General features: G+C 37.4%; 2 protein-coding genes across 12 annotated transcripts in view; one reads left to right on the forward strand and one right to left on the reverse strand.

Moving 5' to 3' along the window:
• PHKB (phosphorylase kinase regulatory subunit beta) overlaps positions 1-7,958 on the reverse strand; it is an 87,841-nt gene extending 79,883 nt beyond the window's left edge. For 4 of the 10 annotated variants that reach the window (XM_075714786.1, XM_075714787.1, XM_075714784.1 and 1 more), the window contains exon 1: positions 5,151-5,866. In XM_075714786.1, the coding sequence (XP_075570901.1) occupies positions 5,151-5,205 (55 nt within the window). In that variant the 5' untranslated portion in view covers positions 5,206-5,866. Of the gene's footprint in view, positions 1-888; positions 907-5,150; positions 5,867-7,861 lie in introns of those variants that run through there. The other 6 variants (XM_075714779.1, XM_075714778.1, XM_075714782.1 and 3 more) reach the window with 5 other exon arrangements.
• Positions 7,959-8,281: 323 nt separating this feature from the next.
• Positions 8,282-25,892, forward strand: part of ITFG1 (integrin alpha FG-GAP repeat containing 1) — a 90,130-nt gene continuing 72,519 nt past the window's right edge. Inside the window, exons 1-6 of one of the 2 annotated variants that reach the window (XM_075714970.1) lie at positions 8,282-8,403; positions 12,374-12,446; positions 13,897-14,042; positions 15,657-15,714; positions 16,317-16,391; positions 20,030-20,124. In XM_075714970.1, the coding sequence (XP_075571085.1) occupies positions 12,442-12,446; positions 13,897-14,042; positions 15,657-15,714; positions 16,317-16,391; positions 20,030-20,124 (379 nt within the window). In that variant the 5' untranslated portion in view covers positions 8,282-8,403; positions 12,374-12,441. The remainder of the gene's footprint in view (positions 8,404-12,373; positions 12,447-13,896; positions 14,043-15,656; positions 15,715-16,316; positions 16,392-20,029; positions 20,125-25,892) is intronic. The other variant, XM_075714971.1, reaches the window with a different exon arrangement.

Genomic DNA, 25,892 nt, shown 5'->3' on the forward strand with positions numbered 1-25,892 from the left:
TGTGGTGGGAAGGTTGGAAAATGTTTCTTGCCCCTCAGGAACTCAAACCCCACCCCGCAAATTAGCATTATTTTTGTTTTACAATTGTAGTAGTTAAAAAAAAAAAAAAAAATCCACATCTCCTTGAGCAGACTTCTGTGGGTCTGTTGTGCATGGATTCTCTGATGACGTTCAACAGCATATCTAAGCTTCCCCTACAGCCCTTCCTTTCCTCATCAGGAGTTACAAACAACACATGCACGTGGGGAAAGGGCCTCCAAGGGAAGCACAGAGACCCCAATTTATTTCAGTTGCCTAAAAAAACAAAGCTAGAAGAAATGTTCTGTAATGGAAAAGAAAAACCTGCAATATATCACATCTTTTGTATCTTCTGTTTACAAGTCAACATTCTGAATGCAATTTAAATAAATTTTTCAAAGCAATTTTATTTTTCTATTTCTTTTTGCCTTGAAATCCCTCTCCATTAGAAGAATCGCAATTTATATTCTTATACTATTAATTCAGTTATCTTGCAAAAGCACACAATACAGTGACCTGCAGTAACTGTAATTTTATAAGGTGATTCAGTGAAAGTAGGACAGAATATGCGTAGGAAAAAATCTTCAGTAAGTCACTTATTGCATAAAAAGTAGCAAATTTATGAGAAATATTTACTTACTAGATTTTCAAAGGCAAAATAAAGATTCTTACTCTTAGATTTGTTAACTGTATAACACGTACATAGTACACTGTCCTTTGTCTGTGAAAAAGGTTCAGAATGCCTATTTCTTGCAGACTGTTAATCCCAGTACCGCACCATGAAATACAGTTGAGTATTCACAGGCATACATGCTTATACACACAAGTCAAAAGTTTCTAAAATAAAACTGTTCTAGTTTTCACACTTACCAGACAATCTGTGACCCTCTGTGGCCAACAGAGAAACAAAACAAAGTTATCATGAACAAAAAGCATATTCTTCTATTTCAGAGCATTCAAAGATTCCAACTTTGCACAGAAAGAAGGTTGAACAGAATAAAAAGCATGAAAATGTCAAAGCACCACCATCTACAAATTACATTCTTTTAGATGTTTGAAACTTCACTAGCAGAAATAAATTAAAACAGCCAGAGTAGACTGTTGATGAAACAAAAAAGTGAAATTAATTCAAAGTTCAAGAAAATTGACAAAAAGTAAAGGTTTATGCCTGGAAAATATTCCTTAAAAGTACTCCTACTACAAGCAGGAGAACTTGTTTAAAGGAACACTTGAAATCAAAGTTTTCTACATACTCTTCAGTAATTCCTCATTAGCATCTATATAGTTTATGTTTTGCTTGGGTGTCTACAGCATTCTGCTGGACAAATCCTGTGGTAAATTATGTTTCATTAGTCTTGCAATCTAATCAAAAGCAAGAAACAGATGGGACAAACATGAAGCTAGCTGCTCCTTCCATGTGGTTTTGTAGTGAGACCATAACCCAGTGGAAGCTATTCTTAGGATAGCTAAAAAAAGCCCATCTACACTCTTTTCCAAAAGCTATTTAATAGTTCATTTCAGCAAGACAGAAACCTGCCATAGAAAGCTATTTTCAATTACGTATTTAAAATAGGTTTTTCAAACTCAAAAAAAAAAAGACAGCAGCAAGACTTTGCAACACTTGAACATAAAAGAATGACATGACATACGGAAATAGTACCCTTGAGTTCTCGGTTTGTACGTCAGCATTCAGAAGAAACAGAATGAGGACATTAATTTCAAATGCTACTTTTCATAAATATCTCATTTTGTTGTAACCATACAGCCTGAGTTGTATTTTAGGTAAATAAGTAGATATGCTAGGAAGGAATATAAAAAAAATATTTTGTTGATTTAGTATCTCTTCAGCTGTATACTGGTGTAACAACCCTATACAAAATTTAAATATGGTACACGGTAGTTCAGATTTTCTTCCACAAAGAATGAAGTATGCCCATTATTTCCTTACATCAGAAGTGGGTTGCTGCAAGTAACTACTTCAAAGTCACTAAAAAACCAAACAGATAGGAAATCAAAGTGTTGCTTCCCACATTAATATATTTAATGTCTGATAACAGAACACTCAAAATCCTTATCCCAAGTCCAATTAAATCCCTGTTTGTCTTCAGATGTTGCACGGACTAAATACACTATATCCATATTTTGAATCTAAAATGAATGCCCTTTCATTTCCTACCACTTACAGGTTCCAAAGTAGTAAGATTTCACCATTCTTCAAGTTGAAGAATTACTAAAAAGGATAGTAATTTCCTTTCAAAGCCTTAGAGAACCGGAAGAAATCTGAACCAGCTCAATAACTGATAACAGAGACATGAATTACTAGTGTAGAACTAAAGTAATAAACAGACAAGATATTTCTGACTTAGCTAAGACATGGAAACTATAAGAAAATATTAGTCAGCAGATGAAACTCAAATGTACAACAATTCCAGGAAAAATTTACGATTTAATTATCTCTTCTAAGCAGAAAACAAAACTGAAGGAAATTAAGGGAAGTTCTCTGAGGTAAGCTATTAGCAGTGTAAATACTTATGTATATACAACCTCTGGAGGCTGCGAATGTTATGTCATCCTGATGTTAAAGTACTTTTCCATCAACTTCATTTTTATTCCAGTTATACTTGAGATTAGCATTAATTGCTCTTCAGGGGAGAGCAATAAACTGCCTAGATGTTTAGATTTAAAAGCTATGGCCAACATTTTGAAACCCTGCTCCCAAATTCGCATACAGAGAAGCTTTGAACACCCACACATCCTTGAAGATGGCAGCAACTGCAGATATTAAAGAAAAATAGGCATCAGAATGGAATTCCAGACCTAGTCTATGGATAAAGATTTGCGTATTTCAACAAGGATTAATTATTCAAATTTTTCAAAGTACAGAATTAAAAAAGAAAAAAACAAACAACCCCCCTGAAGTTTTATCACAATCAATGGAAGCAACATGACAAGAATTTTATTACCAATATTTCACATGCCAGAAGAACAAAAGAAAACATTTACTTGCATAAGTAAATCAGCACAGACCAAACAAAAAACCAGCTGAGAATACCAGATTTCTTTCTAGACTTGATGAGAGTAAAAACTGACTACAGTCCTTTAATGCAACACTAGTTCTGGATGCAATCCAACACTTGAGACACGAACAAGTTCTGGATCTCAGATCACAGTAACTTTCATTACCCAGTATTAGTATGGGCAATAACATCTTCACATTACAGAAGTCACTGGGACCAAAGAGAATTTTATTTCTTCACACAGCAAAGTTTAAGAAATTATATCATATGAACAAACCATATCCTCCCAACATCACATTTCCTTTCCCTCGAGACTTCTCCTGCAATCTCTCCCGAGCTCAGACTTAATACAGCACTGGAGAGAAACACTATTGGATACAATACAGTTTATTCTAGTAGTTGTCTGCCATGAAATACATCTGATTTTAAGTCCAAACCCATGTAGTTGAGCAAGGTGATATCAGAAAATAATTTTCAGAAGCACTTCCACTAGAAGGAAAATTCACTCCTCACATATGTAAACATCTGAACTCTGATTCCATGAACTTAACACGTACCGACTGCGCTGCTGCTGATGAGGATTTTTAATCACTACATACAGGAGGAAACTATGATCTCTTAGCCGACGCTGCTTTGAGCAAGAGGCTGGACTAGGAGACCTAACATCCCCTAACTGTTCTACAATTCAATGAAAACATGGTAAGGAAATGCAAGGAGAGGGGCTGCGGGAGGAAGAAGAAAAACGTATTAAGGTATTCCTCCATGTAAATAAACATTTGGAGTAAACACAAGGTACAAAGTGTTACCTAGGTTGAGTGATGAGAACGCCACAGGTAAAAACGAGTAAAATCTTGTAATAGTTTCATTTAGATAGTTTTAAACTGACAAAACTTTTCAACTATCATTTATCAAGAAAAATCATGTATTAGACTGTGCATATAATTCAGTTAGAATTTCATAGAGAAATAAAAAAAAAAAGTACTAGTTTATTTTGTCCTTTCTCTATTTGTTAATCATCTCAAGTGATTTCTCTCTACAGTACATTATACTTAATGGAAATTACTCATTCAGGATTTACAGTAACAACACACAGACGTTACTGAACACCAGAAATAAAACATTGACCATCATGCCAGTACACAGGAGCTTCACATAACCAAAACACTCCAAAATGACAAAGTCTATCGCACAAGCCTTGTAAATGCTGCAAGCAAGGCAGGAAACCATTCAGGGTGTTCAAGGCAATCATTGCCATTTCTGAGAACTCAAAACAATACCTCTTAAAACTACTAACAATGCTTATTTTGCATCATAACAACAGAAAAATCAAGTATCAATATAATAATTAGGACAGAGTAATTTTTTTATTACAATGTCAACACTTCCCGTGTCCTTTGACATTGAGAGGCAAAACAGAAATGTCACAGGCAGGGCAGGGTAGTCAAGTGACTCAGTTGTGGCAAGAGACAGCTGAAATTCCCTTACCTGGTTACACTCACCAGCCCTTCTACTCCTCCTGTGTTTCAACACAGACTAAACAAGCATCCTATACAGTTTTCCCCGGATCAGCTAGCTTCACATATGGACGCATTTGTTCCAGTCAAACTCTTCTCTATATATATTGAGCTAGAACAGTAATGGTCTTGACAACTTCATATATTCTAGCTTCTAATGAGAAGCTGTGCTAGGGGGCTTTATTTTGCTTCAACTTAATTTCCAAGAGTCAAGCTTTGGAAAAATGACTGACTGATCGGAAATTTTACTTCTTTTCTCTAAACCAGTCACATTGGGTTTTTTTAGGAGTTAAATCTAAACACCATTCTTAGCGCACCTTTCACGTGACCATCATCTTAAAAGAGAAATTTCAGTTCAGAGATTGTTACACTGAGAGATACTTGCAAGAACACAAAACACGAAAATCTGAACAGCAGATTTCAATCTAAGTAGATTACAATTTTCACAAATTTTCACTGAAAGCGCTCAAATTTTTAAGTTCTACTGTACAGTGCTAAAAAATTGCTAGCACAACACACTGCATGAAACACAAACCACACGATTATTTTTGTTGAGTTACATAGCCACAAACAAAAACAAAACACAGAACTGCACACTTACCAAATTTTAAAAAAGCATGCGCAGAGGAGGTTCTGTCATCATCCAAATTGGCCATTTCAAATTGGTGCAGCTAATCACAAACGTCTCAGGCTAAGCTACAGCAATTTTCAAAACTGTTTAGTAAATGTTAAAGGCAACCAGCATTAAATTAAGTGAAAGCAATGTTAGTGGAGTTACTAACATGACAGATTGCACAGCACAAAGGGTAGTAAAGTTTCATTACATTTTATGTTTCCCTCTTCTACTCTAAAAATGGGGTTTATTTTGCTTTTACTTCCATAAAACTCATCTGAGTAAAATGACACAGCCTACATAAAGTCCATGTTTTGGACATTAGACAGTAGCTTTGTTATTCAATAGGAAATTTGCTACTAACGTCAAAAGGTGCTGAATAAAATCTATTTGATATCTTTCACAATCAAATAAAAATACTGATTTAACTAGTGCATATAAAAGTGTTTAGTAAGCACGGGGAGCTAAAATTCTGCTTATGCCTAGTGCTGCTTTTATACCATGTGGAATTTACACTAGGATGCAGTCATATATATTGCTTACAGTACTGAATATCTCAGTTATTTGAAGTACAACATCTTCCAGTTTGGAATGTAAAATAAGAAAATACTGTTTGTAACTATGACAAGAAGTTTTTCCCAATCTTTAAAGAAGTTTATGATTTTTAATGTAACCAAAATTTCAGGGGTTGCAGACTGGCCAACTACTGACCATCTTTATAATCTGCTCCTAACTGTTAATTATCACAGTAGCAGTGAATGAAACAGTATTTTATTGCTCAAGGAAGAGAAAGAGAAAATTCTCAATAAAATTTGTTTTTACTGGGAAAAATGTAATTCATAATTTTATATACATGAAGATATGGATTACCTCCTACAGGATAGGTGCTTAAATGATACTTTGCTGTCAGCTATAAAACATGAATCACTCATGCATTGCATGCACATGTGTCTATACTCCATGTTTACTGTATCTTACTCCAAGCATAGTACTAAAAAAAAAAAAACCAAACCCAAAACAAACAGTACTGTTTGTAAACTGGGACTCTCGAGCATAGACCTCAGCCAATTCAGAACAGTATGGGGGAGCTTCAGCCACTTTCAATGACTATACTGACCATGTCTCTTTCTGACAGTGCCAGAAAGGAAGCACAAAAGCTCTGAAGTCATACAAATTTCAACATACTTATAAAGATGGAGGAATAAATTTGAGAAACAGGAACATGATTTGCATTTTTAGATAAGAATGTTACCCGAAAGATTATATATAAAATTTGCTTTTTAAATCAACTCTTTTATCTGAAAAGCATTTCAACTAAGATCAGCTTTATTTCTTCAGTAACTAAATTTCTTCAGTTACTGTATACATGACAAAATCTCTATGAACAGGAGTGAACTACAATAATAATCTGTCTTTATCACAGAAGATGCTTTCTTATACGTTTAAGAAAAAAGTAGAAAGCAGCAGCAGTTAAGAAAAGAACTCAAGCATTTAAAATGATCCAAATGCCTCCTGCAGTCACAGGGCCTGAATCTGCGTGGGAATCCCAAAGTCAGCATACTTCCTTGCGACTCAGGATTCACATACTCCAAACATGCAGGTTCCAGACTTTATTTTGTAGAGCTCTACAGCTACATTTGTAAATCAATTTTCAGATAACAGCACCTTGCAAACATAATTGGTCACAGAGCAACAACTCATTTACTGGACAGTCTTAATAATGGTATTTTGCAAATTAATCCTGTAAGTAATTAGAATTTTTAAAGCCGTATGAATCAGAGTAGTATTTAATCAATCAATTTTTTTTGAGAGCCTTCATAAAGCCCCGTTTTCTTTTCACAATTTCTGATCATTCATTACCACAACAGAACCAATCAAATATGCAAATAAGGAAATAATGATTGAGTTTTACAAGCATGTATGACAAATAAACAAACACCACAGGGATCATTTGGAAAACCGCTTCCATTAGAACGTTAACAACTAAAGCCCTACTAAGACTATATTTTATTTAAAAAATAAAAGTAGTAAAAATCGGCTTTTTTGAACTTTGGAAATTGAAGCCAACTGGCTAATCGTCCTTTCATTTAGGCCAGACTGCCACGCAGTCCAAGTTCAGAACAGGAAATTCTCATGTTAAAAAGGAATCGTCTTTATCCAAGGGAAACCTGGCCAAAGCTGGTACTTTTGTGTAAGTGCCCGCAATTTAAAAACCCTTCATCTGTTCGGCACCTTTCTAAGACTGCAGCACTACTACCACGAGCACCACCTTCACAGGGCGCTGGCACACGACCCCTGTAAGCCATCTGCAACGCTGCCTCGCCGAGGACGCCCGTCCCGGAGCACCGCACCAGGCTCCCGCAGCAGCGGGAAGCCGGGGCTGCCCTTTACAGCCGCACCGGCCGCGCAGCGAGGCGCGGGGAGCGGGCGCAGCCCCCCCGAGCCCGGCGGCAGGTGCGCGGCGCGGCGGGAGCGGCCGGGCAGGGAGCCACAGGCCGGGCCGCGGCGGGGAGCGACAGGCCGGGCCGCGGCGGGGAGCGAAAGCAGCCGCGGGGACGGTCGCGCAAGAGCTGGGGGCGGGCGGCGGGGCACAGGCGAGGAGAGGAGCGCGGGAAGGGGGCTGTTAGTGAAGGGGGGGAGAGGCGCTGGCGAGGAGAGGGAGCCCCGGAGCTCCCCGCGGGCAGGCCGAGAGGTCAGACCTGAACGCTTAGAGCGAGCCCGCAGCTCCAGCATCTTCCAGCTCACGTCAGCCATATGGGCTGCCGCAGAGGCCGCTGCTGCCGCCGCTGCCATCGCGCTGAGGACCCGCCGCTCCCGTCACTCCGCTCCGGCCGGCCCGCGGCCCTCGCCTCCCCGGTGCCGCGGCGAACGAGCCGGGCGGCGATCGTCACCTGGTTACCTACGCCGGCCGTAAAGAGACTCGCGCAGGCCCTCACGCCATTGTCGCAAAGCCGCCGGGTCAGTCCCGGAAGCGAGCGGGCTGTTGTAGCGGGCACACCCCTGTGCTGCCGTAAGTGATGCGGGCGGGGGCGGCCGCGGCGGGGAGCTGGGCCGCGCCGCTGCAGGATGGGGGGCTGCCGCGGCTGGCTCGGGCTGTGCCTGCTGCTGGCCCTGGTGGGGCCCGGCGGGGCCCTGCAGAACGTCACCGCCCAGCTCTTCGGGGCGGAGGCCTACGGGACTCTAGCGGCCTTCGGCGACTTCAACTCGGACAAGCAGACGGACCTGTTCGTGCTGCGAGGCGGTGAGCGCGCCGGGGCGGGAGCGGGGCCGCCGTCGTTACCGGCGTCGGGCGGGAGGAGGGCGGGGCGGAGCCGGCTGGGTGCTGTCGCAGGAGTCCCCGGGGAGCGGGCGGGGGGTTCGGAGCGCCGGTCGCCGAGGCGCGTTCCTGGTTCCGCGTCCGGGCTGGCGGGGGCCGGGCGCGGCGGAGGGCTGTGGGGGGCCGCGGTGCGCCCCGGGGTGCCACCTGCGCCGGCCCCCCGCGGAGTGCGTGTCGGAGAGGCGCCCGTTGCTTGCCTCAGAGATGCTTTCTCGGGTCTTGGTGGGCAGGGGGAGACTTTCCCGGGGGGAGCTGTCCTGCGAGGAGCAGGGAGTTGGCCTCGGGGGTCCTTACGGGCCCTCACGGGTCCCGTCCATCCCGAGCTGCGTCCTCCGGTGCTCCGAGTTAGCAGCTGCTTGCGCTTCGCCTTGTCGCCTGAAGCACAGCGTTCAGCGGTCGGCTCTGTCTGCAGTATCGCTGAGGGTGAGCGCAGCGAATAAAATTATTTTCAAGACTAAAACTGACATTTGCTTTGCTCCTGAGGTGTTTTCTCTCTGGAAAAAAGATATTTACAACTTGCACTAAAATACGGCTTCATGTAGGGCAGGAAATACTTTCCTTTAAAGTTGAATTTGTGATTGTGAAATAATCTAACGACTTTGTCCTACAGAGTGCATGGTCACGAACTGGTTTTTCGCTCCTGGTTTCACAATATTTTGGGAAACTGAGATGAACGTTTCACAGCTGTAAAGAGGATAAATTGGACGTTGTCCTACGTTGAACATCAGGTTGTAAAGTGGAAGGCTAGAGACATTTGTTCCACACAGCAGTCATCTGCCATGAGTTTCTGTTTAGGCTTAAATAAAACCTAGGCTAAACCTTCTAGTTGTGTTTGATGCCTCTTGTAATAGTACAGGGCAGTGAGTGATCATTCTCCTCTTCACCTTCTGCATTTCTTTGGGGAATTTTGAAAATTTCTGTGGTATCCTCACTGAGATGTTCAGACTGAAGACCGCTAAATGGGGTTCTAATGGGGAACCCCAAAACATAACTTACTGTCCGTGGTCAGTGTTATTTGCAGATGTTAATCTTGGATTATTCTAGTCGCTTGAAGCTACACGTGAAATAAGAAATTTATTCTCAAACTCACCTTTTTTACTCCTTCAATCTCAGAAATGTTCCTGTAAGTAGCTTTAGTAAAGCATGAGTGAATTTCCCATCTAGTTGAGATATTTAAATGCATGGCTCCTTGAAAATGCTCTACTGGTACATCTACTGAAAGATTAGATTTAAAATGGATATCAGTGATAAGAGATTTAATTTTTATTTTCTTATCTTTCAGATGAATGTATATAAAAATGTGAATAGTTAAAAGTTTTAGAAACAAGACTCATGGTTTCTTCTTTGCTTCTGCATAGCAGCACTTGCTATAGTTTTCCTACTTGATACGTTCTGTAAAAATCAGCCTGAAATAACCTACTTGAAAACATTATTTTTTATAATTTAAGTCTTGACAAGAAGCAGCTTGAAAAATTTAGAGAATACCTTCTAAACAAAAAGTAATAGCCAATTCTAAATAGTAGAATTCTAAGTAGTAGAATAAACAGTAGCCAATTCTGAATAGTGCTGAAGAAGTAAGCACTGGAGATAATACTAGACTTTGAGGAAGAGTGGTCTGGTGAAGAAGGCCAATCCTGATATTCCTGATGCTTAATAAAGAAATGGGGATGATGTCTTGGGCCTTTTGCTGAATTTATATTACTGTTCTGATCTTGAATTACTTTATTTGAATGAGAGTTATGTTTCATATGCTTAGATACATGAAAGAAAAATCAGTTTGTTCTCAGAGCTTTGTAAGAGAGGGTAAACTAGCTAAACATAAGAGGTAATCTAGATCCAGAAGTATCTTGTTGCAAGAACAATTCAAAATTACCAGTGGACCCTGGGTTTAGTCAATTTTTGAAACTAAAAATATATGAATAAATGGAATCGTGCATACACTTACCTGTTTTGTAAGTTTATGCACAAAACAGGGATAAGTGGAGAAGCTTATGCTGTTTGCTTGTTCAACCTACCACCTTCTAGTTGTGTTTGATGCCTCTTGTAATAGTACAGGGCAGTGAGTGATCATTCTCCTCTTCACCTTCTGCATTTCTTTGGGGAATTTTGAAAATTTCTGTGGTATCCTCACTGAGATGTTCAGACTGAAGACCTCTAATCTACATGATTATTGTTTGTATGGAAACTCTTCCCTTTTTTCACACCCTCCTATATACTTTTTTCCTTTCTTCTGTATTCTTTTTGAGATAAGAGGACAAGAACTGCAAACAACATCTAGGATGTGTGCACTATGGACTGATGTAGTGGCATAGTGATTTTGTTTTCTGTTCATCTAATAATTTCCGGTAGTCAGTTTGTTTTTACTATTGATGAGCACTGAGCTGAAATTTTCATAAACCTATCTTCAGTGACCATAAAATCTTATTTCTGAGTGATATAATTGACTTGGAACCTGGTATGTGTAAAAACACAGAATAATTTGGGTTGGAAGGGACCTCCAAAGATCATGCAGTCCAACCCCCCCTGCAACGAGCAGGGACATCAGGTTGCTCTGAGCCCTGTCCAACCTGACCTTGAATGTTTCCAGGGATGAGGCATCTACCACCTCTCTGGGCAACCTGTTGAAGAGTTTCACCACCCTCATGGTAAAAAATTTCTTCATTACTTTACCACATAGACAATAAAAGGCAGGTGAAAGTCTATAGTGTGAAATCGGAATGACAAGTTTTAGCAGTCAACCCACAGCTTTATTATCAAAAACTTTACCAGCCAGCAGGCTGCTTTACCTTACTGTATGCCAACTTTTTCAATCATCTGTGGATGTGTAGTGCAGCCCAGGCTTTATTAGCTTGCCAGATGGGACTGCACTAGTCGCCTTTATCCATTTCGAAAGGGTTTGTTTTCATTTACTTATTTGCTGGCATGTTCTCCTTGGCAAATATGTTTATGGCAGTTATCTTCTTTTTGATAGCCAGGAAGCTTGTATTCTGCTATTTCACAGCTGTGAACTTTGCCACAGAATGATGCTCTTGAAATACATTATGGTAGCTCAAGTTTGGAGCTGTAGCATTATTTTCGATTAGGTAACCTCCTAGTTCTTGCAGTTTGGGATGTGCTACAGGTGAGTTTCTTGGAGAACACAGAAAACAAACATAATAAAGGATGAGTAAAACAATTGTGTTTGGTTTTTTTCTTTAGCTGTGAACTATTATTTTACTTGCAGAAGTAAGTGTGTGTGTATTTGGTTTACTGACTGAAAATGCATTTCATCATTCAGGTTAATTTTTTTTTTTCCTTCCCTGAATTTCAATTATATGTGCAATGAAAAATATGGGCTTTTCTTTAGATCTTCCTGAAATAATTAAATGACAGTGGCTTGTATCATTGCCTCTAAATGAGGAAATGCTGCAGGGAACCAGGTTGCTTCTGTGAGTTTCACTTAAAGTGCTTTTGTCAGCTGACTTGGGAAAGTGGTATCAGATCCTGCTATCTCAGAGACAGTATTAAAAGAATTCATTTGAGGTAGCTTTTAAGCTTTAATTATTTGTATGGAACCGATACCTACTACTCTTCCACGTGTAATGTTTCTTAACTCATTATAGGAATTTTTATTTTAAGCAATGTGATCACAATAGCAGAGAGAATGGTCTAACACTAAGCCCCAAAGAAAATTCTTGATATTCCTTTGAGATGCAATTAGATTTATAGGTTGTATTAGAGAAGTGTTCCTTTTGCTTCCTTTTGAATGAGGAGGAAGTAGTTGTATGGGAAGTCTTTCAAAGTTTTTGCTGCTGTGAGGAATGACTGTTTGTGGCATAGCTTTTTCAATGTTGTTTTTGTATAGAAACCATTTACAATCCTCCTCTGTTGTTCATCGTCTTACTTGCTTTTGCAGGAAATGAGTTGATTATCTTTTTGGCTGACCAAAAGGAACCCTACTTTAAGCCCCGTGTTAAGTTACCAATGAAGTAAGTATTCAATGGTGAAACAATGTAAGAGGCTGTTTCTCTTGAAAGTGCATCTCTGCAGTCAGTGGGAACATGACTAGAATGGTCTGTGCCATTGTTATCTGGCTATGTTGTTCAACTTGCCCTTAGAGCTCCATTTTTTTTGACCAGTTTCCTGATACGTTTTTGTTTTGATTTGTTTGGATTGTGGGTCAGATGACAGAATTTATGGAGATGAGTTTTGTCATTCATATTGTTAACTGCTAGGTGTGACTTCCCACCCCCTTATGGAATTTCTATGCTTTGGGTTTTTTTGTCCTCTAATTAGTATTAAAAATACCCATATCTTGAAATATTTTTGCAGTTGACTTGGTTTTTCAGGACTTTATTTCCTAGTAAAGCAAACTATCATTCCATATCATAGGTTAACTCCTTTTGGCAGGTAGTATTAGTCTCTGTCCCAAGACATTTTCAGGGAAATTCTAGTTGCTGTAGTTACTAATGGAATCCAGCCAATATCATCTGCTTTAGAAAGAGATATGGAGAATGGCATTCTGGTATTTCTGTGTAGAGATCTGTTCCTTTCTAAAGTTTAAATGTGGCTTTAAAAAAAGCATCAATTTTTAGTAAATGTAAAACAAGCTGTATGTTTATGTACATATATATATGTATAGTTTTAACCATAATAGTATTACAGGATATGTTACTGCTTATGAATACTGCTTACTAATAGTATTATGTCTATTAAAAGTTAAATTGCTGTTACAGCTCAGCTTCATCTTCTGTAGTTCTATATACTTTTATTTTTCCTTATTCCCTCCTGTCTTGGAAGGGGCTAATTTGCTTAGTGCATTAGAAACAATCTACTTTTAATTCTTAACAGAATGATCCATGTTTGTGTGTGTGTAAAGCAGAGTCTCTGAGTAGGTAACCAAGTAAAAAAAGATAGAAAGAATAAACAAATGTAGGGAGGAGTGGTAGCACATGGCAGAAGATAGGAGAAGATGACATTGTCTTTAAAAAGATCTAGTGATCTGTATGACTCCTGCTGCTTAAACTGCTCCTATTGCTTTATGGTCTTGCTGTTGGAATGCAACCAAAAGATCCTGCTCTCTGAAACACATTTTTGAGGACTGGTTCTACTACAAATAAAGGGATTTAATGAAGTCTAGATAGCATGAACAAACAGGATATGGCTGAAGAATGCCTGTTAGCTGAAGTTTAGAGTTTAAAATGTCATCCTTCCGTAGAGTAATACAGCCTGCAGAATGCTTGATTTAAAAAAGTTACTTTTGCAATAGATAAGGACTTTATAAAAAGCCAGGTTGTTGAAGGGTAATATTGTATTGGACCAGCTAATAATAACTGGGACAAAAAGGCAAGCCTTTGAACACACAAGTACTTAACATTTGCCTGCACACATTTGCACAATTATTTGCATGTGGGTTTTTTTGTTTGTTTTTGATTCTAGATCTCTCGGTGTTACCATAACGAGTGTGGTTCCTGGAGATTATGATGGTGATTCACAAATGGATGTCCTCCTGACTACTTCGGCACAAAATCATGGCAGAGATGAACTTACAGTGTTTATTTTCTGGGGGCACAACCAAACACTAGGTGAGTTTTCATAACCAAACGTTAAGTGAGTTGCTGAGACTGCTTATTAATAAGATTGTTAGACTTTTTAATAACTCAAAGTATTGTCAGAAAGTTATAATTCATTTTACATTGTAGTGATTGTTTTTACAACTAAAATAGGGATTAACACTATTCAGCTTCATACCCCTATATTACCTTGCTGTTAAACTGTATTCAATAATTAATGAAAGAGAACAAAGCTAAAAATCTTGCTTTATATCATGCAACAGGCATAACCAAACAATATTATAGTTTGACAGGAACCTCCTAACTGAAGAGCTGCTTCTCATGGCTTCCCCATTATGCATGTCAGCTTCACAAAGATTATGTCAAAAGACTTATCTTTAATTTAAAATGCGCTGAGAACCTGGTATAAAGTTCAGTGCATAAACTTTCAAATTATCGTACCTAAACTTACTGACAGTAATATAACACTCTTATTTCTGTTAAACCAAGTTCTTTAAAGACAGTGACACACTAAAGTAGGTTTTGGGAGAGAGGTTTCTGGAGTCTCTGTCACTGGAAGTTTTCAAGAACTTTAGAATCGAGTTTTCAAGAGTCTTTTAGCAGTGTTCTAGGTATAGCTGATTCTGTCTCAGGGTACAGTCATGGATTGTACTGAACTCTTGAAGTCTATTCTGTTTTCTGTTGACTTTGCTAGGAAAGGGTTTTGGGAACAGTTTAGTGTTTGAAGAAGGACAAAAGAAGATACTCTTAAGTCTACAAAAACTAAAGAATAATTGCTATTATAAACAACTGTGTTATAAAATAGTTCCAGGTGAGGCAAGCGATGGCCTTAGATACCATTGCTTCTGGCTTTAATCAGAGGTGGAACAAGCAACCTGGGAAAGTGCACTGGATCAAGTATTAAGAGAATAGGAGGCATCTGTAGTATTGGGAAGAATATGAAGGATTTGAATTAATTTATGCTGTCTTGCTTCTGAATAAACAAATATTGGGAAAGGCACAAATGAGCATATGGGGCTTAAGAGATGAGTCAGAGGTTAAAAATTCAGGCAATGGCTGGTGTGTAGTGAGGCTACTGGGAAGGTGTATGGTGCCTACTTGGGTAATGGAAGTATAACAGACAAGTCAATAGGAGGGTACTGTCGTATAAAGTGTGGAAACTGGAAAGAACAGAAGTGTTATGGAGAGACGAAGGAAATGGAGACGATGTGGCAAGGAGTTTGGATTACAAGTAAAAGTGAAGTCTGAAAGGTGATAACGTACAATGTTAAATTTTTCATCCTAACTATTTCAGATTTTGTGTGTCTATGTGATTGCAGTCATACACAGAAATAGGTTTCACTAAGATCTATTTAGACTAATAGTGGAGAGAGAAGAAGCTTCAGTGTTTTAACCATAACGTTATCACCTTTCAGACTTCACTTTTACTTGTAATCCAAACTCCATAACTCACCTTTCCTGCATAATTTCAGGAAGCCATTTAGTTGTTTATGTTCAGTGGTGGCTGATTTTTTTTTTAACATAAAATTGATGGTTGTAAATTAATAGAAGAAGAATTATGTCTAAGTTAAAATGCCAATGTCATAACATTGGTAACTGAATCAAATTAATATTTTCTGTTTTCAGATCTTAACCATAAAACTATGTTAAATAAGACTTTTCATGATGAGCCTCTAGTAATGGAGTAAGTATGACCTACTTCTTTAGAAAACAACATTTATAATGGTGACTAAGAGCAACTTAAAAATATTTTAATGCTAAAATTTGAAACACATCCTCTTTATCTTTTAAGAACAGGGTGGTTTGTCTAATGTCAACTGGTCTAACAAAAGATGGTGAAACACAAGTCATCTTTAGAAATCCTGTATGTTATATGATCCTACTGATAGTAACTAAATAAGCTTTTAATGTTTTTTTAATTTCAGTACTCTGTTTTATGCAGAAAAAGAGCCATTCATTTTTTGGTGAATTTTGGAAAGCAAAAACCTTAGTGGCTTGTCAGACTGAGCAAATATGCCTTTCATAGTGCACTTCCCTCTGAAGTGCTGAGCAAAACAGAGGGGGGAAATGCAACTGGAAAATCAAATGCATGGCATAGTGTAAAATACTGAAAGTGTACTACTACCAGCAGCTCAGGCAAGAGCCAAAACTCAGAAAAGATTACACAGCTGGAAACTCTTCATTGCTTGGTGGGAAAATGCTAACCAAATACAGGTTAACTTAAGAACAGTTAATTTCAACTCCTGTAATGACTAAGGTGATACTGAAATTGTTTTGCATTTTCAGCTTTAATGGAGACTTGATTCCTGACGTCTTTGGTGTCACAAGTGATTCAAGTAAGCCACAGATATTGATAGGCGGGTAAGCTAAGGGTTTGTTTATTAGCATGAATTTCAATAACTTACTCATTGTGCATCCACTTCTGTTCTTATCAAATAGGCATAAGCCTCGTGTTTACCTGGAACTGTGCAAACATATGAATCTTCTCTCATTTCCATGTGTATCTTTAAATATTCTCTGACACTCTGCTTCTAATTTTTAAAGTGTTATTTTATAGGGGAAATAGTTATTTTATAGGGGAAGGAGACATTCCATGAGGGCTGAGAAAACAAAACCCCTGTTATTTGACATGAGAAATAGGATAATTGTTTCTTGGAACAGTTGTAGTCTCCTTAGTTTAGTACACTTTAATATTTATTATTATAATCTGTATCAAGGAATTCTGTGCTGTATGAAAACACAAACCAAAGTTTTTAAGTAGTGTCTGTAGAATTTAAGCTGCGTTTAGTCTAATAGATGAAGTGACAGGTTGATGATGCGAGAAGTATTGGAACAGATCTTGTAATATAAGGGATGGCAAAAGGAAAATGTGCAAGAGTTTGGGCTAAACTTAAAAAAATTCAGCTCTCATTTATCTAGGAAATTAATAGTAATAGGAAGGTTAGACAACATGGGAAATCAAAAGCATGTGAAGTGCAAAGTGTAAGGTTGTTAAGCTGTATATTAAGGAAAGTACTTGATATGCTTATTGGGGGAAGAGATTCATAAAGAGACATAAGGCAGAGACAATTTTAAGTAGCAGTGTAAGTGTGCATGCAAGCGATGTTCTCTGTATCACATCTTTTGTGTTAAGGAGTGGCTAAGGCCACTCTTCAGCAAATCGAAGTTGCCTGGAGTCTTACGAGATTGCAGTAAAGGGGACTAAGTTTCATTATTAAAGTTTCTACTAGCCTTGGAATTTCTAGAATGGGACTAGCTAGGAAATACTGGGATAAAAATTATTATTTTAATGGCATATTTAAATGGTTAGTAAGGACCATGCAAGGGATTTTTTTTGTTTAACTGTTTTGGGTATGAATGCTGAAATCAAAGCATAACAAAAGAATGGATCTCTGCTGACTTGGAAGAATGAGTCTCTAAACAAAAAACTAAAGTAGCAATGTCTCTAATATTGGGCAAGATGCCAAAGAACTTGAAATCTGTCTTTTGAAAATAAGTTAGAAGTTATTTGTTAAAAACATTGCTGGACCCTGGAGAAGGACAGTTCACATTCAATTCAGCTTTCCTGATACTGCTTTTGAAGTTTGTAAGCTGATAAAGAAAACGAAAGCTTTGGCTTTTGAGAACTATTAGGATTGTGTATTCAAGGACACAAATTGGTTAGTGAAAGTTTCATTATTGAACAGGATGACTTTTTTTTTAACAACTAAAAATATGGGTCTGTACATCTTTTCCTGTGACTTTTGCCAAACTGAACTTAGCACACATTCAGTCTTTGACTTTTGTAACAAAGAACTTCATTGATAGTGTTGTGGGTTTGGACATTCTTTGAAAAAGAAAGAAGCCTCAAAAGAAAGATGCTTGAATTAGAACTCTCCCTGATTTAGAGATTTATCTCTCAATTGTCAAAGAATGTGCTCGAAAGCAGAAATTATTTTTAGGATGCGAGTTGTATTTATTTTGACATTTGTAATCCATTGTTCTTAGCGTTGTGATGATATGAAAACCATTCTTTTGACATTTTCTTTTTGAACTATTTTCTTTTGGCTGATAATGAATAATTTCCAATGAATAATTGGAGAAATTGGGAACTGGGCTTGTGTTTTCTTAGAGGATTGGACCTTTAAATAAGTTGTTTGAAGAAGTTTGCATCTTCTAACTTGCTATTTTGCAGCATTTAAATGGAACTTGATAGGCTTGTCTTGAATCTTATTTAGTAACATTAACATAGAAACTTGCAGCTCTGTATGCATCAGGAGAAATCCAGGTGTTGGCATCACAGCTGGTTTAGGTTTTCATACAATCAACACTTAAGTTGATTTTAAAAGAACGAGTGTGTCAGGAAGTCTTTGCATTCCTATGTGGCTTTATTTAGCTACTGTTTCAAGAGAGGTCTGTTACTACTGGAGAAATCAATGAGATGATTACTCTGTCTCTATGGCAACAATACATCAGCTTTCTATCGTGCCTCTCGGTGGCCCTCATGAAATGTTTAAATAAGGCTTTCCCCCACACACCCCATCAGTGAGTTTTACAAATCTATACCGGTTCTTCCTAACTGGCTATTTTCCTTTCCTCAGAGATCATTCAGTAGCGATGTAGCATAAATAACTATACCCTTCTTGGCACTATGTTTTTGGTCATTAATCCCAACTTGAATTTTACTACCATTACTTTTATTTAAATTGATGGCTTATGGAACAGAGATTTCAAATTCACAAGGGTGTTTCTGAACACCTTGCAATGATTATATATTGAAAAATTTTATGAGCTTTTGAAGATATGGAGAAATGGGAGATATTTGTTTCATTTTCTTGAAGAAATCCTTTCAGTAGCATTAGGACACAAACAAACTTACTCGCTACAACTCAAAATAAGACCGAGTAACAGCATAAGCAATGTCTTGTACATGGACAACAGCTTTGTCATCTGCTTAGCAAAGCATGTTTCTATTTTTAATCTAAAATGTTTTTAAATTTATACTAGAGCTTTATAACTAACTTTCTTGGCCATCTTCAAAACTGAATACATAGAAAAACCTATAGAAAATATTTAATTATAACTTTAAGATTAAGTGGTTCTTTTTAACACTTTTAAGGCTTAGTTATGATCTCTGGGAAATAATTAGAAGTTTATTCTTTTTTCTTACCATAAAATGAGTCAGAGAAGATAAGGACTTTAGTAATACGTATGTATTGTCACTGGAATAAACAAAGTCATTCCAGACAGTAGTAGTATCACTGTCCTGCTATTGTATAGTGTGTATTGACATTATTGTATTAACTAAGGGTTCTGAAGGTAACAAAGCCGATGATTCAACCATGATGACTTTTGAAGGATGTTATATTTCAATGTGCTGCTAATAGGGAAGTTTGCTGCAAGTTCAGTCATTTTTAGAACAGAAAACAGCAGGGCATGTATGTTTATAAATAAATAAAAGTATCACCTGCTTGGGAAATGACATAATTAGCTTGTAGTCCATCATAATGTGAGAGTTTAATTCTTGTGTTGATTTTTTTTTTTAAGTGACTGAAAATCAAGTCCTTTTACATGCAGCAGGCATGAGCTGCTTTAACAACATGTGACTATGTCCATCTTTGCTCATCTTTATTAATCCTAAAGTAGATTTCAGAAGTACTGATAGTAAAACTGGGGAGGACAGCGATCAGTGTCAAGATTTACAGTTGAAGTCTAGGCACTAAATTTCACTTTGTGGGTAGTGATACTTTTCTGGGTACAAAAAAAGTTGCTTTAGAAAGTTAATAAAATCCTAACTGAAGCCTCTGTGCTATGAATCATACTTCACAGAACCTTTTATGCAATTACTCTAGTTACTGAGTATATTGTAAGCTAAGTAGTAATTTTAGCTTAGCATTAGGAGAACACGCTTTCTGTTCAATTTTATTTGAAGTTTCACTTTCTTTTTTTAAAGATATATTATCATGATTAACAGTCCCTAAGCATTGATGCAATGTATTGCTTTTTATTCTTGTCTGTAGGAATTTATCATGGCATGCTGCATTGGAGACTCAAAGTAAAATGTATATACCACACTCTCATGCGTTTATAGATTTAAATAATGACTTCACTGCTGGTAAGTCATAAAAGGGTTAAATACCTTCGTAAAAATATTTATCACTAAGTACACAATGTAATGTATTGCAATTTCCTCCTAATATTTTTGTAAATTTCATTGAGGATTGTAAAGAGTTGGTTCTGGAATGTTGTATTTAGTAATTATATGGCTTTGCTACTTCTGATTTTTTTTATTTGTATTTTTAATTATTTTATTTTACTAGCTACAATTTGAAAATTCTGTGTTTTAAAAAAAAAAAACCTGCCAAAATGAATAACCTAACAATGTTTTCTACTTCTTGATGATAATTTCCTCAGAACTAATGCTTGTTCTGAACAATTTTGTGTTCACCATGAAAGCATTGTTTACTGTTCTTCATGATGCTGTACTCTAGTATTCAGTTTGCAACTGAATCGGAAGCAGGGCAGCGTTTTCTTTATCTTGAGTCTGAAAACAGTTTTATAGTTCATTCAGAAGAAGATTTTCAAGACTGGACTTATAATTTGTTCCTTGAAGATTTCAATATGACTTCATTCTATTTTGTTGTAGTTAATGCTATCACTGATTGAGAAAATAGCATGTGAGACTTTATTTCTCTATTACCATATGAGCAATCCTATAACCTAATTATAATTCAGTGTTCACAAACGGGTGCTGGAGACAGCTTTTCTTATGGTAGATAAGCTGTATTCTTGCTTTGTTGGTGGTGGCTTTGTTTTGTTTGGGTTTTTTTTGTGAAATACGCAATGCAACTTAGCCTTCGTTTACCATGATGGATCTATTTATCACTTATCTGGTTCATACCTCCAAGCACATTTAAATATTGTGTTAATCTTAATTTCTTCACACACTAAATGAATTCTGAAATGCTTTTATCTTCTGCTAGATGTGCAATGTACATCAATTCATATATGGTAATTTTGGAAAGAGAGCTTATTTTTTCCTATTTAGTAGCATGGGAATGAGAGACGAAAGAGCCCATAAATTTAATTAAGATGCTTATAAATGTTGGGGATTAAGTTAATTGCTTTAGTGCATAGTCAAACCTTAATATTCAGTTCTGGCACATTGCTGTATGAAGCTGTCAAGTGGAAATTCCAACTGGAAAATTAAATATACGGTTGCTTACCATAATCAGTGTCATGTAATAACCAATTCTAACGTGCTTAGTTCTACAGATCTTTTGGAATTTTGTTTTAGTGGCACGGGCAGCGTAGATGAGCATTCCGGGTAGCATTTTAAGATGAATATATTGAAATCTAAACTCACAGGTAGGTAAAAGTAGGAAGTCTAAGTTGCTTACACAAATCATTCACAGACTGATCAATTTTTGCAGGAGTACACAAAGGTTTTCATGACAGCTAACAGCCTAAAGAATGTCCAGAGAGCTCCAGTTAGTGCTAGTGATATATGGAAGTTCCTCTACTAAATAGAATTTAAAGTCAGGATCTTTGTTTGGGGAGTGCTGGGAGCTTTTATAAAAGACTGACATCTATATTTCTATCTCAAGTTGTGAATAGAAGCTTCTATGAAGCACTCCCCATAGAAAGATCCTGACTTCTATTTGCTTGTAGCAGTAAGGATATAACACCTCAGGCTGAAATGTGTTATGTTGCAGCAACTAGATGAAAATTTCAAGGAAAATAATTCATTCTGAGAAGAAACCGGGGAAAAGATTACCATAGAATTATTTTCTTAAAAATAATTTTTTGCTTCTAAGATGGGAATGGTAAATTGTTTTCTTGCTGTCCCTATGAAAATTGGACCAACGGTGAACAAGGCATATGTTGCTGAAAAGTAATACCTTATCGGTGATATCTGATATTTCATGACTGTTATTCCAAGACTGCCTGCTGCCAAAATGAAAAGTCAGCAATCGTCTGGTCCTGTCTGCACACTTATGGCAGTTCCCTCACATCAGCTATAGTAACTGCTCAGAAACTGGGGCCAGCAGGGAACACAGTTCATTTTCACTTGAGTTATTAAGCTGATCCAACTTGCTGTGCTGCTTCAGGATTGCCAGAGCCAATGTAAGCACAGAGAGGGGGTTGACTCCTCTTTTATTAGCAAGCAGTTGCAGCCTGCCTTTAACCAAGCGTGAAATTGCACCTTGAGTCTCATTGTGCCTCTTCCAAAAAAATACCTGTTTAGTGTTCTCGCCATGTCTCCTTTAATTTGTGTTAGTCTATACAGAGTTGGGCAAGTGACTCATAAAAGTAGTCATAAAAGTAGTCAGCTGATACAAATTAAAAAAAAAGCAGCACAGCAAAAAAACCAACCTGTGTGTAACTGTCTATACAGTGCTGTTAGTGTCATTCTGAATGCACTCTTGCCAAACAGGGCCAAAGTAAGGTCCTGATATTGCTGTAGTATGCCCACAACTAGTCCTGTGTCTCGCTCCGTGCAGTCTGGATAGACTTTGCAGAAGACAGCTACATGCTTCTCCTGTTTGTTTAGCTCTGTTCCTTGTTAGCATAGCTGGGGCAGCGCAGCCTTACTACACCAGCAGAGAGAGGAGTGCGATTCATATTGTGTTATTTCTCGGTGGAGTTAGTGGAGTGTATTACTTACTGGTTGGTTCAGGTAGAGCTAGTGAAGAGGAGAGGATTCTCATGACTCTCTTCACCTGCACTAGTGTTCTCAAGTTGGAACAAATCCTCATTAAGAATAGGTCCTGGTACACATTAGAATCATATTAATTAGGAGGGGGGCATTGATGAGGATGCAGGGGAACAGGCTGCGTGCTGAAATCCTGTTGTCCAAAAGACTTAATAATCATGACATTTGCTGCTGCTGTGGTACTTTTTGACCGAAAAATTCAGAGTATTTGCTCACAGGCAATGCTACTATTCATGAATATGAAGATACAGTTATACCTAAAATGGATGCACTGTTTTCTGTTTACGAATAAAAACCAAACCTGCAGAATATGCCATCTTTACTCATCAGGGTTTTGGTTTTTTGGGGGGGGGTAAGACCTTTTTCTAATATTCTGCAATGTTTTGGGGCTCTTTGTATTCTGTAACAGATGCAGCCAATTCCATGATTTTCAGCTGGGCTAATTTTGGCAACTCTATCATTATAAACAGCTTAGGAGATTTAAAGTGTGCTTGACATAAAAAAAGAAAAAATCCTCTCTGGGCTAAGAATCTTTTTGCTTGTTTATTGCCTAACCCGTTTCCAACTTGCTGATATTAAACCCTCAGAACAGAGCGTTTAGTTGGCACGCTTCTCCTGCTCTGGGTAAAATGAAGTTGAATTGTTATGATTTCATTATATGAGAACATGTTCATAAAGATATTTTTAATCCCTAACAGTGCTTCATGAAAGGCTAACTGTGTAAGGATTTTTATAATCCAAAAATCCACTAACCAGAACAAAGATAATACTAAACAAAGATAATACTAATCTTTCTTGGTGAGATATAAACTAGGCTGTTTCAGATAGTAATGCTGCTGCTGTTTTTAAGTAAAGCATCCTCATGTAGAAATACCAGCTTCTTTATAATTTTTAATTCAATAAGTAATTTTGAGTTAAGACAGGAATTTTATATAATCTATGCAAAAATTTGCAGTATAAAACTTGTACCAAAGGGTCTACATGTGCTTTATGGGTAAAGATAAAGTAAATACAAAGTTTTCAAGTGTCTTCTGCATGTGTATTAAGCATGTGTTGCCCCAGGGAGGAGTATCTAGTTCACAGAATGGCTAAGATTGGAAGGGATGTCTGGAAATGGTCTAGTCAACCTGCCTACCATCAGTGTCCCCGTTTGTACATGCACTGAGATAGACTGAAAGATGAGGAGAAAATGTGGTGACTCTTGTTAGAATAGGGCTACTGGGTGTCTAGTAATACATACTCACACTTGTCATTAGCTCTTTTTAACAGCTAGCTTAAGAAAATAATCTTGAAGCTAATAATAGTCTTGTCTGAACAGATTAATATCAGGTGTATTTTATAGAGCATGGCACTCCAGGTGAGCATTTCCAAAGCAGGTTCCTCAAGTAAGAGGCCTATCTTAAAAACATTATATCCTCAAACTGAAAAATTTACATCACGTGACTTAAGAAGTATTTGTACAGGACTTAACTCTTTTGACTTACAGTGAAGGAGGTAAAAAGTAACTTCTCTTTGCATCAAAGTAAAAAGGAACTCAGTCTTTTTCAAAAACGCATTTCAGAAGTGTTAGTCAAGAGATGGAGAGAATACTGTTTCATTGAGTAAACACTATTTGCAATATGGTCATTATATCGAAGATTTTACAACTGAAATACATGAACCGAACCATGGAGGAAAAAAGTGTTATAGCTGGAAACTGAGGCCAGGATAGGTAAAAGGACTTGATAAAGACAACCTAGAAACGATGTAGAGATGGGTACTAATACAGAGCATCTATTTAAATCTACACAATAGATGTACATATTTTCTTTATGCCATTGTTGATTTGTATTAGAGTCAGCATTTTCAGACAAATACTTTGGACCAAGCTGAAGTTTAAGTTTAGCATAGGTCACTAGGTGGATACTGATTAGACTTAACATTATCTTAACATAAGCTCTCATAGGTGTATCAAGAGTGCTTTAGATAAAGTTGAAATTTTTAGGATAGCAATTATTTTGCTACATGTAACTTTCTTTTTCTAGTTGGTTAACTTGATTGTTTCTATTTAAAACATCCTAAAATGTCAGATGTTCATTTAGGGCTAATGCTGTCTTTCTAAGGCAAAATTGTAGTACTTAATTACTTGGATAAAAAGGATTATTAATAAACAATCTATTTGTATGCACTCAAAGTTACAAGTCTTCTACCAAGAAATCAAGCCATGGCCCTGCAAATATTTTTTAAATGTTTAAATGTGTGAGACAAACTGCCTTGGACTCTGAATCATACTGTAACTTCATATTGTACATCTGTCAATGTATCGTTGAATGCTATGAAAAGTAGCTAATGTATTAAATATTCTGTGCCTTATTTCATTATGTGGTTCCAAAGTTTGGAAGTAGTGCTTTCTACAACCCGTCTTGTGTTGAACACTAGCACATAGTGTGTATAATTGCAGATATTTCTGGAACTGTTTATATAAAATGGAGGAAAAATCATAAATTTGATTTTGGGAAAACTAAAGTGGAAAAATCATTAGACAGAAACAGCTTGCTATAAGCTAATTGCTAGTCTCTTTACTGATTTCTGATGGTTAATTTTCTTATGTTGTTTTGCTTTGGGAATCTAGAAACCTAATGTACCAGAACATTTACAATGTGTTTTCTTTTTGATTCCCACTTCTTAGTTTAAATGCATAAATGTTGATAGTTTTCTTCTTGAAAACCAATCATTGAAATCAGAGGTGATTTTTTTTCTGTTGTAATTGTTTAAACCCGAATTCTGAAGATACTGTAATGCTTGATGTCAGACTCTCTGATTATATTTTTTGGTGAGTTTCCTCTTGATGGAAGCTGGTAGCCTCTCTGCATACAATATTACCATCAGAGCTTATTTTGTGCAATATATCTGCATTTATTTTCTATTAAAATAACCAGGCTCATTATATTTGCAATCAACTTATCTGGCCTTTTAAAACTTATCTTGAGTGGCATTTTAAAACTGTGGGGCTGTGTGTATGTACTTGAAGTCAATAGAATCATTAAGGTTGGAAAAGACCTTTAAGATCATCAAGCCCAACCGTTAACCTAGCACTGCCAAGTCCGCTGCTAAACCATGTCCCTGAGCACCACATCTACACGTCTTTTAAATACCTCCAGGGACAGGGACTCAATCACTTCCCTGGG

Source organism: Pelecanus crispus, chromosome 8, assembly GCF_030463565.1.
Source record: "Pelecanus crispus isolate bPelCri1 chromosome 8, bPelCri1.pri, whole genome shotgun sequence".
NCBI classification, from domain to species: Eukaryota; Metazoa; Chordata; class Aves; order Pelecaniformes; family Pelecanidae; genus Pelecanus; species Pelecanus crispus.